General features: G+C 36.7%; 1 protein-coding gene across 3 annotated transcripts in view; it reads right to left on the reverse strand.

Moving 5' to 3' along the window:
* Nucleotides 1-2,382: 2,382 nt before the first annotated feature.
* Nucleotides 2,383-17,973, reverse strand: part of VPS13A (vacuolar protein sorting 13 homolog A) — a 249,952-nt gene continuing 234,361 nt past the window's right edge. For 2 of the 3 annotated variants that reach the window (XM_058565619.1, XM_058565615.1), the window contains exons 69-72: nt 17,507-17,592; nt 14,880-15,003; nt 12,031-12,105; nt 2,383-3,870 (exon numbers count right to left, since the gene is read on the reverse strand). In XM_058565619.1, the coding sequence (XP_058421602.1) occupies nt 3,820-3,870; nt 12,031-12,105; nt 14,880-15,003; nt 17,507-17,592 (336 nt within the window). In that variant the 3' untranslated portion in view covers nt 2,383-3,819. Of the gene's footprint in view, nt 3,871-12,030; nt 12,106-14,879; nt 15,004-17,506; nt 17,593-17,973 lie in introns of those variants that run through there. The other variant, XM_058565616.1, reaches the window with a different exon arrangement.

A 17,973-nucleotide genomic window follows, 5' to 3' on the forward strand; every position in this document is an offset into this window, starting at 1 on the left:
AGTATTTCTATCCCCAATCCTAGAAAAATGCTTATCAGTAGGAGAGAGATTGAAATACATCTAGTTAAATGATATCCTGTGGTCTTTTTTGGGTCCTGTTTGTGGATCTAATTTGTCTATGTTTTTTCTGGTCCCACTGATGCCAGCTGTCAGTGGGAACTCATAAACAGGTATCTGAGGGTATCTGGTACACACTAGGAAAGGAAAACATTTTATAAACCAAAATAAGAGCTATCCTATTTTCTGACTCCAAAGAAAAATATAGTCCTCATAATATGAAGACTCCCTAAGCTGTGGATCTGCTGCTCCTTATCTAAGGTCAGGCTCCACTCAATCCAGATTGTTCCAACAACCACTGGAGGGCCCACGCCTCCTACGGCATTAGCTGTCAAGGTTTTTTTTTTTTTTTTTTTTTTTAACTGCAATTCCTAATATGAAATAATATTTTATATTGTGACCCAGTACACACAGTATATAGAGTATTTAACTGAAACAATATTTCAGGAAACAATATTTAACTTTGTTACATGAAATGCTTTCATTTTCTTTTCTATTCCACTTTTAAAGTATGCTGGTCTTGAGTTGTTAAATTGATTTCATTGCCCACTAATGGGTTAGGACCTACAGTTTGAAAAACACTGTCCTTGAAGATTTTGGTTGATCGTGAGAAAAGGTAAAAAGCAATGGCCCTGGAACCCAAACGGTTTTCTCTGAATTGTGTTGGCTGGGGCATGAAAACACCCAGTCCAGAACAGCTACTTCCACCTTTAGTGTATTCAGTACACACTTTCAGCTCCTACAGGCAAAGGTAACCCAGTACCTTGTCCCAATCTTTCTAATCCTGGGGCCTTGATTTGGCCTGAAGGATCCACTAACACTGGCAATTGATGACTGAATCACTAAGGTGCAGAAAATTTAGCACTGAGTAGAAGCGTTATTTATTACCAGACAGAAATAGGATACTACCTTGCAGAATATTTCTAAGACACGAGCTAGGTGCATATATATTCACTGGGATAATATTATTGCTACTACCATCAGAAAAAATGAGAGAGATAATTATGACAGGAAAGATAATATAAATTTCAGAAAAATTTATTATTTATTTGGAGCCCACAGGATAGTTTTGGGATGGATAAGGATTATGGAGGAGAGAGGGCCAGGGAAGAACTGCCTCGAGCTGGTAATGATTATTTAGCGATCAGAAAATAACTCAGCTGTACTAAGCTGATCCTGGGAAAAATCCCAAGGTCTTGCCAACACCAGGGAAGCAGCAGCAGCAAAGACGTACGCTATAATCACAAAGCCACTGGAGAAGTGTACATGCTCTTTGGTTTAGACAGTATTTTGTAAATGTGAAGAAATCACAAGCTTCTTTTTGTATCAGAAATCAATGTTGCTATTTCTAATGATCATAGTTCTATGGAGGAGAGTTGGCAGGGCACAGACACTCTCCCTTGGGCTTCATGCAATGATCACAGACCAGAATACATGCTGTGTTAGAATTAAGGGGCTGGGGCTATAGCTAACAAATAATACAAAAGAGGACACAGTACTGAGGACCTCATTCCATAGCAATAACCAAACAACTAAGACAAGTTTAAAGTTCTGAAGCAGAGAGCCATTAAATGTAGTTAAATATAATTCAGGGCAGATTGTTTTCAAATAAGATAAGATTATGGATGCAGAAAAAAAGAATATAGAATCAAACGCATAATTGTAAATTGTAAAATGTTATGCTAAAAAGACTGACATTATCTAGTGATCTACTGATGTTCTTTGTTTAGATGAAGACAATTGATAAACCACTGCTCTTGAAATTGTGGGTCTTTCTACTCTAGAAACAGAGAAAGTGATGGGAGGTGTTGATGGGTAGATGAGTGGTAAAGAAAGAAGAAAATATACTTCTAGGTTCTTATTGGTAAGGGAACAGGAGGATAGGCACACTGGCTTTACATGTGTACTAGTTACAAAACCCACTCCTGCAGTTCCAGAAGATACCAGAAGAATTTCTATGTTTCCTCTTTTAGGCTTTTCCCCTTTACCATGGGACACTCAAGGAGTTATGGATCTGTATTTTTTCTGAGAATGAAATCATGAAACTGGAGTAGGTAATGAGGTACTTAGCTAACGGTACTGAATAGAACTCCAGTAAAGCAACATTTCGGATGAGGACAATCTGATGGAAGTTTTCTGACTACTCTACTCTTAGGTTTAATTCTGATGTATGCAAAATTGGAGGAGCTCAGCAACAGAGAAAAGGCGTATGCTACTTTGAACAAAGGTCATCATAGGAGTACGCACTACCATGTGATTTGAAATTTGTCATCTTTTGACTCAATTTATGTTCAGCAAAGAAAAAAACATTCTGGAGGAAACTACTGATAATAAACAAAGTGTTTTTATAATCAGGAAAATCAATAGTATTTAGTAGCAGGACATGGTCAGGAAGAAATACAATTACAGTCTGGCATGCTGTTTATTTTAGCTTTTACAACAAAGCAAGGGTTTGAGGAGCCTGAGGAGAATTTCACAACCATTGACTATACAATCTCCAATTCCAAAAAGTTTATAATAATTTGGCAGCACATACAACATGCATCAAATACTCTGTATTATTCAATAACTAAATGAGACACTGCATCATTCTCTTCATGGTTCACAATCATATATTCATCCCCTTCCACTTGAAAAAGTCAATTAATATTGAGGTACAAGGATCTTGGACAAAAACCAAGAAAAAAAACAAAACCCATGACCTTATTTTTACTAATATGCAGACCATGATTTTTGTTCTGATGAGCTATATATTTAAAAGAGTGATTCTCATTTGAATAACTGTAGAGAAAGCAAATTAGAAATTCTCAATCTATTGCAAACAGGACAGCTTACTGGGTTAGATTTTAGGGTACATACATTTACCTGTGAGAGGGGCTGTCTGTTCAGAAACATAACTCACATCTAAGATGGTGGGAATTTTGTTTATTTCATATTACCAGTGAATGGAAAGTTGGTATTGTTAAGGCTTCAGGAATTTTCCTTTAAAGTCAAGCAATCTATTAAAAACAGGACCTGGGTAAACCAAGTAGATCCAATGGAGTTGGCTTGAGGAAATATTTCTAAGGCTTCAAAAGTTCTAAGAGGGCTTTCCATTTTTATGTATGCCACTCATTTCTTCAAGCCTTTTGTAAGATGAAGCTTGAAGGAGTATTATTCAATATATATTATATTATATAAAAAAGATTGTTTTTCATAGTCATGCTTTGCATTTGAAGTATAGTTAAAACCTATCCTTTATTTTAAAAAAATAAGGAAAATAATACCAAAATATTTGTCTGTAAAAAGAACTTCATGTTTCTAAAGAAACCACCACTGAAGTTCTCTTGATACCACTGAGGCAATGTCTGATTTGATCATTTATCTGTCACTCATTCAGGGAGTTTGAAGTAAGCATGATAGAAGTTTAAAATGTAAACTAGGAACATTAAACTTAGCTCCATATGAAGGCTAAATATGGGCAACTTCTCCAGCACTGCAGAGAATCACCTAGAGCAAATATTTAAGATTCATAAAAGAAATGTTTCTTTTATAAGGTAATTAGAATTTTAACCAGATGCATGATTCAAGTTAGAAAACCAAATAGATCCCCAAAGAGTTGAAATATTTTAATCACATAGCTATTTTACCTGATTCTAACTGATTTCTTTTTTTTTAGTACTTGAAATACTTCTGTTCTATAGATCCCTAACAGGTTTTGGAAGGTACCAAAGTGCAAACTGTAATGATTTATTGCTGTGTGTCTTCGGGCAGTGTTTTCCATCAGAGGCTCGGGGAAGGTTCTCTTGCTTCTTCTAGCTTCGCAAGGATCCACTGTTGTGGGGAAACAAACCAACATTTGTTTACTTCAATGAACTTGCAATGAAACTCAAAATGTAATGAATGGAAATCTAGAAGCTGGCTTTCTAGATTAGTTGGGTGTATACTCATAGCCAATGATTAAATTCACCTTTCATAAGAGATCATTCACTCACTTAAAACTCACTCATTACCAGGGACAATGGTACTGGGTTTGATTTAGCAGTAGGAATAATGTTTTCCTAAGGTCTTTGGACTTAGATGTTCATCTTCAGAATAAGAAAAGTAAAACGAACCATCCTGAGAGAGAAGGGTTATTTGGCAGCTGGACTAAATAACTTTGGCATAGTGTGAAAATTATCTATGCAAAAATCATTCCATCCTATGCCAATTTAGCATCACAAACATTCATGATTCCATATATAGGATTCCACTGATTGAGTAGGAATAATTACATATAATTCTGCAGTGAGTAGTAGCACAGCAACATTCTTGAGCATTTTAGGTACTCTCATTATATATTTTCTATTTGAAAGGATTTGAAATCACAAAATAAAATGAAAATGTAATGCAAACTTTTCTACCAATAATGTCTATTATTATTGGGACTGTATGACAGATAAAAGCATTGGAGGTGATACTGGGGTTATCCCATTATGAAAAGCTTTAGCAGAGATATTTGTGCTTCTTTAACTTAAGAATAACCTAGTGGGCCCAGTGGCATAGTGGTTAGGTTCATGTGTCCCGCTTCGGCGGCCCAGGGTTTGCAGGTTCGAATCCTGGGGATGTACCTACACACCGCTTATCAAGCCATGCTGTGGCAGGCGTCCCACATATAGAGTAGAGGAAGATGGGCATGGATGTTAGCCCAGAGCCAATCTTCCTCAGCAAAAAGAGGAGGAATGGCAACAGATGTTGGCTCAGGACTAATCTTCCTCACCAAAAAAAAAAAAAAAAAAAAAGAATAACCTAGTGGGAATAGCTTTAAGATAAGTAGAGAAAGAGAACTGAGCTCAGTAGCCTTCTTTGGATGTTTCTGGCAGAGCAGGAGGAATAAACACAAACCTTCTCGGATAAAATAACATGGTGACAGAGATTAAATGGAAAACTTATTACAGAGAAACTGAAATACATGATAAAGTCCTTCAGCAACATGAAAGAAGATGGCCTGAAAGTCATGCTATTATCATGTTCTACTCTGTCTCCCTGGTTCCAGGTAACATGAATATTGAGGCTTTCATTACTCTATTCCTCTTTCTTTGTAACTTATCCGTGCCCTCTTTCAGTTTTCTGTTAGTACGCCAGTGTTGCCTTATATCACAAAGTCTAGATAGAATATTGCACAGCCCATGCTAAACTGTCCAAGGTTCCTGGTTTGGGGTCCAGATGTGACAAGTGAACTGGTAAATGTCATATCCAGCCAGGACCAAGGCAGAGAGCAGTATGAAGGCGGGAGGCCCAGGGATTCAGTAAAAGAATAAATAATGTGTTCTTATTATATGTTTCATGACACAGTGAGTACAATTCAGCATCAGGAATAATGTCTTAGTTATTAATGAGGTGGATACTCAGTTCATAGTCTTCCTTTTCTTGACAGTGCTCATGTTTGTAACTGCCATAATCCTGAAGTATATATAGTGTTTTTCAGTTCATACCATTCACATTTTGAGGAAACTGAGGTTAACTGACTTCTCCAAAGTCCTACAGTCAAGAAGGAACAGAACCAATATTCAAACCCAAATTTTCTGACTACAGGCTTGGCTCCTTTTGCCATGATATGGTAATTAAAAAAAAAAGAAAAATCGGATGTCAGCATCATGGCTGAGTGAGCTTTCCCCATAAACTCTCCTTGAATAAGATACAACAAAAATGACATTTGCATACCAACAAAGGACACTCACATAACACAAAAAACGTGTGAGAGACCCACGCAGCTGCACATCTCAGGGTGAAGGTGCTGGAACCCCCGAAGAAGTGGGGAGAGGTAAGGAGAAATCCTCCCCCTCCCCTTTCCATTGGTGACTCTGGGTCCCTGTGGCTCCCAGAGAGAGAGGGGTGAGGGGTGGCCCTCTGCAGGAAAACCGTCGCTCTGTAAGTCCTCTCACAGCCCGTGGGAAAATCCCATATGGAGGAGATGGAACTGTTGTAGTGGTGCTGTCAACATCTGAGCACCCCAGGAGAGCAGACAGTGAGGGAAGAATGAAAAGGCCCCTGGGATCGGGCAGGCAAAAGAGAGAACCCCTCCCCACCCCACACACCCAGTGCTTCAGAACAACTGCTCAGCCAGAGCACCCACAGAGCACAGCAGGCTCAGAATACACAGCCCTTGACCCCCACCCAGTGGCAGCAGGTGGAAACTGTGACCAGATATTTTTAGGGTGAAGAAAAACAAGCCAACATAAGCAGGCAGGATGCAAAAATATATTAAATCTCTAGACCAGAAGGAAAATAACAAGAACTCAGAAATCAACCCTGAAGGCTCAGAAATGTACAACCTAAACGACAGAAAATTCAAAATAGCTATCATAAAAAAGCTCAATGAATTACAAGAAAACACAGAACAACAAATCAACTATATCAGGAATTTCTTCACAAAAAACCATAAAGAAAAACCAATCAGTATTGTTGGAGATGAAAAATACAATGGAGGAGATAAAGGAAAATCTGGAATCTTTAAAGAACAGAGCTGACAATATGGAGGAAAGAATTAGCATTATTGAGGATAGGAATGCAGAAATGCTCCAGATAGAGGAGCAGAGAGAACTAAGACTAAAAAGAAATGAAGAAATTCTCAGAGAAATATCTGACACAATTAGGAAATGCAACGTAAGGATTATAGGTATTCCTGAGGCACAAGAGAGACAAAAAGGAACACAGAGCTTGTTCAAGCAAATAACAGCTAAGAATGTCCCAAATCTGGGGCAGGAGCTGGAAATACCAGTGAATGAAGCCAATAGATTGCCTAAATATATCAACATGGAAAGAACCTCTCCAAAGCACACAGTAGTAAAGCTGGCAAAAGTCAATGACAAAGAAACAATATTAAGAGCAGCTAGACAAAAAAAAAAATAATAACGTACAAAAGAATTCCCATCAGGCTCTCAGCAGATCTCTCAACAGAAACTTTACAGGCTAGGAGAGACTGGAATGATATGTTCAAAATTCTGAAAGACAAAAACTTTCAGCCAAGAATACTCTATCCAGTGAAAATATCCTTCAAACATGATGGAGAAATAATAACTTTCCCAGATAAACAAAAGCTAAGGGAGTTCATGGCCACGAGACCCCCCCCCACTACAAGAAATGCTCAAGAAGGCCCTCATGCCTGAAAAAAAAAGAAAGAAAGTGGATGCAAAGCTTTGAGCAAGGAGAAAAACAGGTAGACAAAATCAGAAAAATTGCAGCTCTCTTATCAGAATAGGTTAGCAAACACTTAGTTACAAAAACCAAAGATTTAAGGGAAGGAAAACACCAAAAATAAATTATAACCTCATCACTTTAAACACACACTCACAACACAAGATGGACTGAGTTGTGACAATAATAACTTAGAAGGGGGAGAGGAAAGGGATCGAATCAACTTAGTCTAAGGAAATAAGAGGTCATCAGATAATGGACCATCTCATCCGTGAGATTTTTCATACAAACTTCAAGGTAACCACTAAACAAATAATCAGAACAGAGTCACATATGATGAATGAAGAGAAAACTAAAAGAGTCATCATACTAAACTGAATTGGTAGTCTGAAACACATGGGATGAGAAACAAAGGAAACGCAAAAGAACTGGAAAATGAGCAAAAAAGTAGCAACATTAAGCCCTCATATATCAACAATCACTCTACGTAAATGGATTGAATTCTCCAATCAAAAGACACAGAGTGGCTGGATGGATTAAAAAGCAAGACCCAACAATATGCTGCCTCCGGGAAACATACCTCAGCTCTAAAGACAAACACAGGCTCAGAGTGAAAGGATGGAAGACAATACTCCAAGCTAATGGCAAACAAAAGAAAGCAGGTGTTGCCATACTTATATCAGACAATATATCAGACAAAGTAGACTTCAAGATGAAACAGGTAATGAGAGACAAAGAGGGGCAATATATAATGATAAAAGGGACACTCCACCAAGAAGACATATCAATTATAAATATATATGCACCCAAAACAGGAGCACCGAAGTACATAAAGCAACTATTGACAAACCTAAAAGGAGATATTAACAACACAATAACAGTAGGGAATCTTAACACCCCACTTACATCAAGGGATAGATCATCCAGACAAAAAGTCAATAAAGAAATAGTGGAATTAAATGAAAAACTAGACGAGATGGACTTAACAGACATATACAGAGCACTCCATCCAAACACAGCAGACTACACATTCTTCTCAAGTGCGCATGGAACGTTCTCAAGGATAGACCATATGCTGGGAAACAAGGCAAGCCTCTATAAATTTAAGAAGATTGAAATCATAACAAGCATCTTTTCTGACCATGACGCTATAAAACTAGAAATCAACTACAAGAAAATAACTGGTAAAGTGACAAAGATGTGGAGACTAAACATGCTACTGACCAACCAATGGATCACTGATGCAATCGAAGGAGAAATAAAAAAATATCTGGAGACAAATGAAAATGAAAATGTCATACCAACTCATATGGGATGCAGCAAAAGTGGTCCTGAGAGGGAAACTCATAGCAATACAGGCCCACCTTAACAAACAAGAAAAATCCCAAATAAGCAATCTTAAACTACACCTAACAGAACTAGAAAAAGAAGAACAAAGAAAGCCCAAAGTCAGCAGAAGGAGAGAAATAATAAAAATTAGAGCAGAAATAAATGAAATTGAAACCAAAAAAACAGTAGAAAGGATCAATGAAACACAGTTGGTTCTTTGAGAAGATAAACAAAATTGACAAACCCTTAGCCAGACTCACTAAGAAAAAAAGAGAGAAGGCTCAAATAAATAAAATTAGAAATGAAAGAGGAGAAATTACAATGGACACCACAGAAACACAAGGGATTATAAGAGAATACTATGAAAAACTATATGCCAACAAATTGGACAATCTAGAAGAAATGGATAAATTCCTAGACTCATACGACCTCCCAAAACTGAACCAAGAAGAAATAGAGAATCTGAATAGACCATTCACAAGTAAAGAGATTGAAACAGTAATCAAAAACCTCCCAAAAAATAAAACTCCAGGACCAGATGGCTTCTCCAGAGAATTTTACCAAACATTCAAAGAAGATTTAATACCTAACCTCCTCAAACTATTCCAAAAAATAGAGGAAGATGGAACACTTCCTAACACATTGTACAAGGCCAACATCACCCTGATACTGAAGCCAGACAAGGACAATACAAAGAAGGAAAACTACAGGCCAATATCGCTGATGAACATAGATGCAAAAATACTCAAAATATTGGCAAACTGAACACAATAATATGTTAAAAGGATCACACACCATGACCCAGTGGGATTTATACCAGGGTCACAGGGATGGTTCAACATCCGCAAATCAATCAACGTGATACACCTTGTTAACAAACGAGGAATCAAAACCACATGATCATCTCAATAGATGCAGAGAAGGCATTTGACAAGATCCAACATCCATTTATGATAAAAACTCTCAACAAAATGGGTATAGAAGGAAAGAACCTCAACATAATAAGGGCCATCTATGACAAACCCACAGCCAACATCATACCCAATGGGGAAAAACTGAAAGCTATTCCTCTGACAACAGGAACAAGACAAGGGTGCCCACTCTTGCCACTTTTATTCAACATAGTACTGGAGGTTTTGGCCAGAGCAATTAGGCAAGAAAAAAGAATAAAAGGAATCCAAATAGGCAACGAAGAAGTGAAACTCTTACTATTTGCAGATGACATGATTTTATATATATAAAACCCTAAAGAATCCATTGGAAAACTATTAGAAATAATCAACAACTACAGCAAAGGTTCAGGGTACAAAATCAACTTACAAAAATCAGTTGCATTTCTATATGCTAATAACGAACTAACAGAAAGAGAACACAAAAAGATAACCCCATTTACAATTGCAACAAAAAGAATAAAATATCTAGGAATAAATCTGACCAAGGAGGTGAAAGACCTATACAATGAAAACTATAAGACATTATTGAAAGAAACTGATGATGACATAAACAAATGGAAAATATTCCATGCACATGGATTGGAAGAAAAAACATAGTTAAAATGTCTATATTACCTAAAGCAATCTACAGATTCAATGCAATCCCAATCAGAATCCCAATGACATTCTTCATGGAAATAGAACAAAGAATACTAAAATTCATATGGAGCAACAAAAGACCCCAAACAGCTAAAGCAATCCTGAGAAAAAAGAACAAAGCTGGAGGCATCACAATCCCTGACTTCAAGATGTACTACAAAACTATAATAATTACAACAGCATGGTACTGGTACAAAAACAGACACACAGGTCAATGAAACAGAACTGAAAGCCCAGAAATAAAACCACACATCTACGGACAGCTAATCTTCGACAAAGGAGCTAAGAACATATAATGGAGAAAGGAAAGTCTCTTCAATAAATGGTGCTAGGAAAACTGGACAGCCACATTCAAAAGAATGAAAGTGGACCATCTTCTTTCAACATACACAAAAATTAACTCAAAATGGATCAAAGATCTGAAGGTGAGACCTGAAACTATAAAACTCCTGGATGAAAATATAGGCAGGACACTATTGGACATCGGTCACAAAGGGATCTTTTTGGAGTCCGTGTCTACTTGGACAAGGGAAGCAAAAGAAAAAATAAACAAGTGGGATTTCATCCAATTAAAGAGCTTCTACAAGGCAAATGAAACCAGGATCAAAATGAACAGACAACCCACCAGTTGGGAGAAAATACTTGCAAAGCATATATCTGACAAGGGGTTAATCTCCACAATATATAAAGAACTCACACAACTGAACAACAAAAAAAAAAACCCAATCAAAAAATGGGCAGAGGATATGAAGAGATACTTTCCCAAGGAAGATATACAGATGGCCAATAGCCACATGAAAAGATGTTCAACATCACTAATCATCAGGGAAATGCAAAGCAAAACAACACTAAGATATCACCCTACACCTGTTACAATGGCTATAATCACCAAGACAAAAAACAACAAATGTTGGAGAGGTTGTGGAGAAAAGGGAACCCTCATTCACTGCTGGTGGGAATGCAAACTGATGCAGCCTCTATGGAAAACAGTATGGAGATTCCTCAAAAAATTAAAAATAGAAATACCTTATGATCCAGCTATCCCACTTCTGGGTATTTATCCAAAGAACTTGAAATCAACAATCCAAAGAAGCTTATGCACTCCTATGTTCATTGCAGCATTATTCACTATAGTCAAGAAGTGGAAGCAACCCAAGTGTCCCTCGACTGATGAACGGATAAAGAAGATGTGGTATATATACACAATGGAATACTACTCAGCCATAAAAAAGACAAAATCGTCCCATTTGCAACAACATGAATGGAACTGGAGGGTATTACGTTACACAAAATAAGCCAGAGAGAGAAAGACAAACACCACGTGATTTCACTCATATGTGGAAGATAAACCAACACAGACAGAGAGAACTGTTTGGTGGTTACTAGGGGCAAGGGGGTTGGGGATGGGGCACAAGGGGTGAAGGGAGCCATTTATATGGTGATGGACAAATAATAACATATAACTAAAATTTCACAATGTTATAAACTATTAAGACATCAATTAAAAAAATTGTTTAAAAAAATCGCTATAGCTATATAGCAGAGAAATCAACAATGTGGGGCTGTACTTTCCCTGCTAGAGCTGGTAGATTAGCATTAGAATGAAATAATTTCTTTTGTTTGTTGACTTTTTTACAAAGTATTATAGTTAGGATTTAAATAAGATGGAGCAATTTGACATGAAAAACAAGTAGGTGTGCTGAATTCAATCTAATGAAAAATAGTTTTGGGGAAATATTATCTAGTTACATATACTAAAACTATATTTTGGTAGTTTTAAATATAAAAACAAAATTAAAAACAAACAATACTTATCTGCCTTAAAAAACAGCCCAACTTACATGACTTTGAAATGAGAAGCTACTATCCGTTTAAGTAAAAGATTCATTATATTTACCCTAGCATCCTCTGGGGTCTTGAAGTTAATTATTTTTCCAAACTCTTTGGCATGGAATACAGACTTCACTCGTTCCTATAAATAGAATAAGTAACTTCATTAAAATGAAAATCCAGTTGTAGAAATATGATAAAGAAATGCCATGCAGTTTTATAAATTTGTGCTTAAAGTATCCATTTACACATATCATACACCTTAAAAAAAGCCACGAATGGGGAATCAAGAAGAATCAAACACAAACGGAAAAAATGGACTAAATTCTAACATATCTATTATCACTAAATCTAAGTTAAAAAGCTTTAGGTGAGATTTCAATTGCTAAAGCCACAAAGGGTTTATGCAGAGGATGGGAAGGAGATAAGTTTGGGGACAGTGCCACTGTTTTTCCCCTCCAAATAATTTCTCACATAGTTCTTGATATCTGGCCATGGAATCATGATGAGTTCAGCTCAAAAATAATATATACATTTATGTGTGTGTATACATACATACATACATATATGTTATATGAGGGTGTGTGAATGTATGTGTGTATGTATGTAACGCCTGACATTTTTAACTAGTCATGCAATAAGAATGTAGTTTGAGAATCAAAGAAATCAGGGTGGGTCCTAGATCCTATATGATTGTTCTCCACTTTTTACACTCCTTTGGTATTCTGTTCAGTGTTTGTGGTGAAGAACTGTCTAAGGATGGATGTTAAGCATTAGAGGGACAAATAGAAAGAATGGGATTATTGAGGAGAAGGGTGGTGTTTACCTCTATTAACTATGGGTACAGTTATAGAAGAAGCAATGTGGAGGTTTTACTAGTCTAACAATTCCTATAAGTAATTCAAATAACCATGCAAATATAGACTCCGGAAGAAATCAGATTCTTTTATTTTAAAAATATGATTGCTGATACAAGGTCTTAAGAAAAAGTGGAAGGGGAAGAAATCAAGGAGATAAGAGGAAGCCTATCCTTGGAGGGAGAAAAAGATATGCAAAAAGCCAGGAAAGCAGTACGGGCTAGAGCAGAAGCTAACAGCCACTATACATCATTTCATATGTGGCCACAGGGCCTTTCACGTTCTGAGTGAATTAGAGAAATTCTCAGTGAATAAGTTGGTCTAAGACTCTCAAGAATTAATATCCAGGGGCCAGCCCGGTGGCATAGTGGTTAAGTTCATGCGCTCTGCTTCAGTGGCCCGGGATCCGCTGGTTTGGATCTTGGGTATGGACCTACACACTGCTCATCAAGCCATGCTGAGCCAGCGTCCCACCCACATAGAACAACTAGAAGGATGTACAACTATGACATACAACTATCTACTGGGGCTTTGGGGAGAAAAAAGGAAAAACAAAAAAGGAGGAAGATTGGCAACAGTTGTTAGCTCAGGGTCGATCTTGCTCAGAAGGAAAAAAAAAAAAAAGAAATAATATCCCATCTGAGAGCTCAAGAGCTGACCCATGTTTTTGGAATGAGTGGTAATATTGGAGAAATGGTCTTCACTGGTTAAACACAAGGCCTACGGGAAGTTCTGTTCAAAATAGGCTAGCCCAGAAGACATCTGTTGTTTCTGCCTGCCTGTGTCCGATGCTTCTTCCAGTAACAACTTTTTGAATCTCTTTTGGGTAACTATTTCTCACCTTCTCTCACTCCAAATACTTCAGATAGAGCTGATTCTTCCTTCTTGGTAGCAACCATGGTGATCCCTTGACCCTCACCTGGCTATGGCCCATTCCAGCTCCCTGACCAAAGTGACTGGTTCAGGATTAAGCACACGACCAAAGGTGGCCCAGTGAGACCCAGTGGGAAATTTTCATTCTGCTGAGCCAGTAGGATACAAGGGTGGAACGTGTGCTGGCCATTGTGTCACCAGACTATAGCCTGCTTGACAATGAAGCAGAAGAAACTAGAACCTAGAGATGGGGGCAGCAAAGGAGAGAACAAAGGAGGAGAGGAAGGGGTGGAGAATAACTGCTAATGACATCATTTGAGCATATCTAAGCTATAAGAGATAGACTCAGACTTTTCAGTTACATGAGCCAATTAAATCCCTCAAAATCAAAACAAAACAAAAATAACAAAGAACAAAACTTACTTGGGTTGAATCACTCACAATATTTCTGACTAATACAGCCAGTGCCAAAGTGGTCCAACACACAGGTATTTGGTCAAATACCTTGAGGTCAAATATATTATCTTATATTTCTTTGTATCACCTATAATACCTAGCACAATCATTACAACTTACAATAAATATGGAGTTTCTCCTGATTTACTAAATGACTAGCAATTCACTGTATTTTATAGCAACATCCAAGTACCAGGCACTGTGCTAGCTGCTAGTACTCAAAGCAGAATGAGAAATGGTCTCTGCCTTTAAGATGATTAGAATTGAATTAGGAAGATAAGATAACATCTATAAAAAGAGAAAGAACTATCAACAATCAGCTGTTAGAGAGAGAGAGAGAACTTTTCAAGTGTCTTTTTGAGAGACTTTCAGGGAAAAACATTCTGTAGGGAACTGCTAGGGATTCTGAGGTATACAAATGATTTTCTCATTTTAGTGCCTTGGACAGCAGTGGGAAGGTGAGGATCTGTTACTGAATATAAAATAAGGGCCCAGGAACGTTGTTGTCAATGTAATAGCAAATAAAGAACATAAAGCACATAAAGTAGCATCTTTTTTCTTGGCCTAGCTTTCTTTTCTTTAAGCTTGAGTAAGACAGCAGGTATAAAGGAAAACCATATGAAGACAAAGCAACATCTATAAAAGAGATGGAAACGTTACAAAAGGAAAGAGGACTATTTCAGTGCATTATTTTCAATTCCCAGTTTTCAAAAAAATCTCTTCAATATACCTTTGCTTCAATGCGCAATCTCCTTCCATGAACAATGAATGGCTCTTTGGTAAACTCATCAAAACTATACTGCCATTCACACGTAAGCTGTCCAAATGTTCCTTTGGTTACAAACAATACACCACTGGGGGAAAAAAAACAGAATCCACTTTAAAAGACTGAGGCACTTAAATCCAATAATATAATAATAACAGGATACACATTCCTTGCAAGTGCAAATAAAACATTCACCAAGAGAAACTACACTCTGGGTCATAAAAAATCTTAATGAATTTAAAAGAACTGATATCATACAAAGTATGTTCTCAGATCATAATGAAATTAAACTAGAAACCAGTAACAGAAAGATAAGAATATTTCCAAATGCTTGGCAATTAACAAACTTCTAAATAATCCATGGGTCAAAGAATCTCAAAGGAGTTAGAAAATATGGAACTGAATGGGAATGAAAACACAACATAAAATTTGTGAGATGCAGCTAAAGCAATGCTTAGTGGGAAATTTATAACACAACATACTTATGTTAGAAAAAATGAAGTACTTATAAAGTCAAATATATAAGGCACTTTATAAGAAATAGGAAAGATTTACAGAATCAATTAACTAATATTTTGGGGAACTTTCACATAATTAATGCTTTAGAATAAATGATTTTATTACTAAGGCTCCATGTAATACATTGACCAACCTACATCAGACAGACGTCTTTTAAATTAATTCTTGTTTCTTCCCCATTTTGAGGGAAGAAACCAAGAAATGAAAATGCATTGGTTATAATAATTCTATTTAATCCTTCCTTCAAAGGCCTTTCTCCCCTAATTCTTCCTTCTGGTTTAAACATCAACTGTAGGTGCAACCAGAGGTTTAAGTAACAGATACTGTAAGTTAAGGGAGTGAATTAAAGAAAAAGCTGGCTCCTGGTTGGAATGGAAGAGAAAGCTAATCAGGATTTACATCTCTCACCTCAATCTTCTGTCTCTGATCCCCTCCTTCACCAATCCTGGAGTATAGGGGCTGTTGGAACAAACCTACTCGCCCTCCAGTACATCTTCAACCATGTGAAGAATCAAAGGCTAATCTTGTAGCAGCTACCTAGTACTCCCTCTCCTGATTCAAAGATCCTTTCTCCTCAAATCCGAAACTTGGACGAAAAGCAAATTCTAAGTATAAATGTCACCTTTCCATCAACTACAACTAACTCACTAACCTTACTCTGTCAAGGTTTATGTGACCTCATTTAAAGAGCTCTACTATGTTGAGAAGGTAATTTTAAAAATGCTGCAAGATTTTGTAAACTAATAAACTTTGTAACTGACCCATTTAACTCTAATAAATCACGCTTCCTTTAGTCAATGGGGGAGAGGGTTAATAAAAACATGATTGAAAATTGCTATGATCAAAAATGACTGCTGAAGCATTGTCTGTAATAATAAAAGTTTAGAAACAACTTAGATGTAAATGCCAGGCAGTCACTTACAAATTAAGAAAGGTCTCCATATGCTGACATGGAATAATCTTCAAGATATAGATCTTAAATAAAAAATTAAAACAAAGTACAGAATGGTATGTACATCAGATTCCCATTTACATTCAAACACATATGTGTGTATGCTCATATAGGCACAAACTATTTCAAGAAGGATACAAAGGAAACAAGTAACAGTAGTTGCTTCTGGGAAGGGGAAAAGAGGGACTAGTATCTGGAATGGAATGAAGACTGACTTTAACGTGTATACATTCTAATACTGTGTGAGTTTTCTATTTTGTGCTACTTTTTAAATAAGAGAATTAAGACAGTGCTGTACATTTTAGTCTCAAATTATTAGGATTAAAAACATTAAAAATGACTGCTAAGTTCAGTAGTCAACTTGAACTAACAAGATGCTTATAGTTCTTGTCATAAGCATGTGATAATAATAGTGAACAAAACCACGTAGGTTTATCGACCACTCCTTTCTACTTAGCTGTAACCTCTCTCCCTCAGCCGCCTTTTCACTTTCTGCCATCCAGAAATCTCCATCCTAATACTAAATTTGCTCCTTCTTTTCCTCAGTTTAACAATAACGACTCCTGCAAAAACTTGCCCCTCTGAGGCTATGCCACTATGTATTTTTGCTTGTACCCCTCCACTGTCTACAGGTCTATTTGAGGATTTGGCTGTGGTTGAGAGTAACCACATAATAACTGACCCATCTCCAATGGTCTATCTACTTATGTGAGTGAATCTCTATGTATTCTAATGAATAGATACCACCAGAAGACCAGTGACTTCTGGGGTAACCTGAAATTGTATACTTTTTCAGAGAAGGGAAAGGAATGGTATTGGCCAACCCTTGAGAGGATAGTTTTATAGGAATTTCTGTATCGGTCCGAATTGGTTGAAACAAATAATAAATTAATTTATAGTTATGTTTGTGCATGGCTATGCATTTATCTGTATGCACGTACAAAGCTAAACATAAATTTATGTGAGGTTTTAAGTACGAGGTTTGTAGAGCAAGAGGACCAGAGTTAGCAGGAATCAGTGTGACTATCTGGAATAAAAGTTGAATAACAGTTGCTTCACTTCATGAGTGGCTGTCAGTTAACCTTTTATCAAATTATATCAGAAAAAGAAAGAAATTTACCTTTTGGTTATCATTAACATATCTGTTTTATTGATCATGACATGGGTAAAATATTTATATTTTGCAAATCTTCCATTTTCCATGACCTAAAAAAAAGTGCGAGTCAGAAAATCAATAATATTCCTACTCTAATGCAAGTAATGCCTTACCATCCTCTAAATACCATTTCTCAATGGGGGCAAATCATTAACATACTTATCCAGCAAGTATATTTTCAGAAAATTGAATATTCACAAAATCATTGCTGCTTCCTTTTTAAAAGCACCTATTTGCACTGCTTTATTCAAGATAATTCAATTGCAGCTATACCAATCTTTAATGCCAGATTTTTGGAATATATTGCTATTATCTTACAAAGTTTAAATTGAACCTATTAAACTATGACATTCATTTTATCTTGGAAAATACATTAATATTTGATCACATCTTACAAAAACACAGGTAAACACCAACGCATTCAGTCATGT

This window comes from Diceros bicornis, chromosome 22 (genome assembly GCF_020826845.1).
Source record: "Diceros bicornis minor isolate mBicDic1 chromosome 22, mDicBic1.mat.cur, whole genome shotgun sequence".
NCBI lineage: Eukaryota > Metazoa > Chordata > Mammalia > Perissodactyla > Rhinocerotidae > Diceros > Diceros bicornis.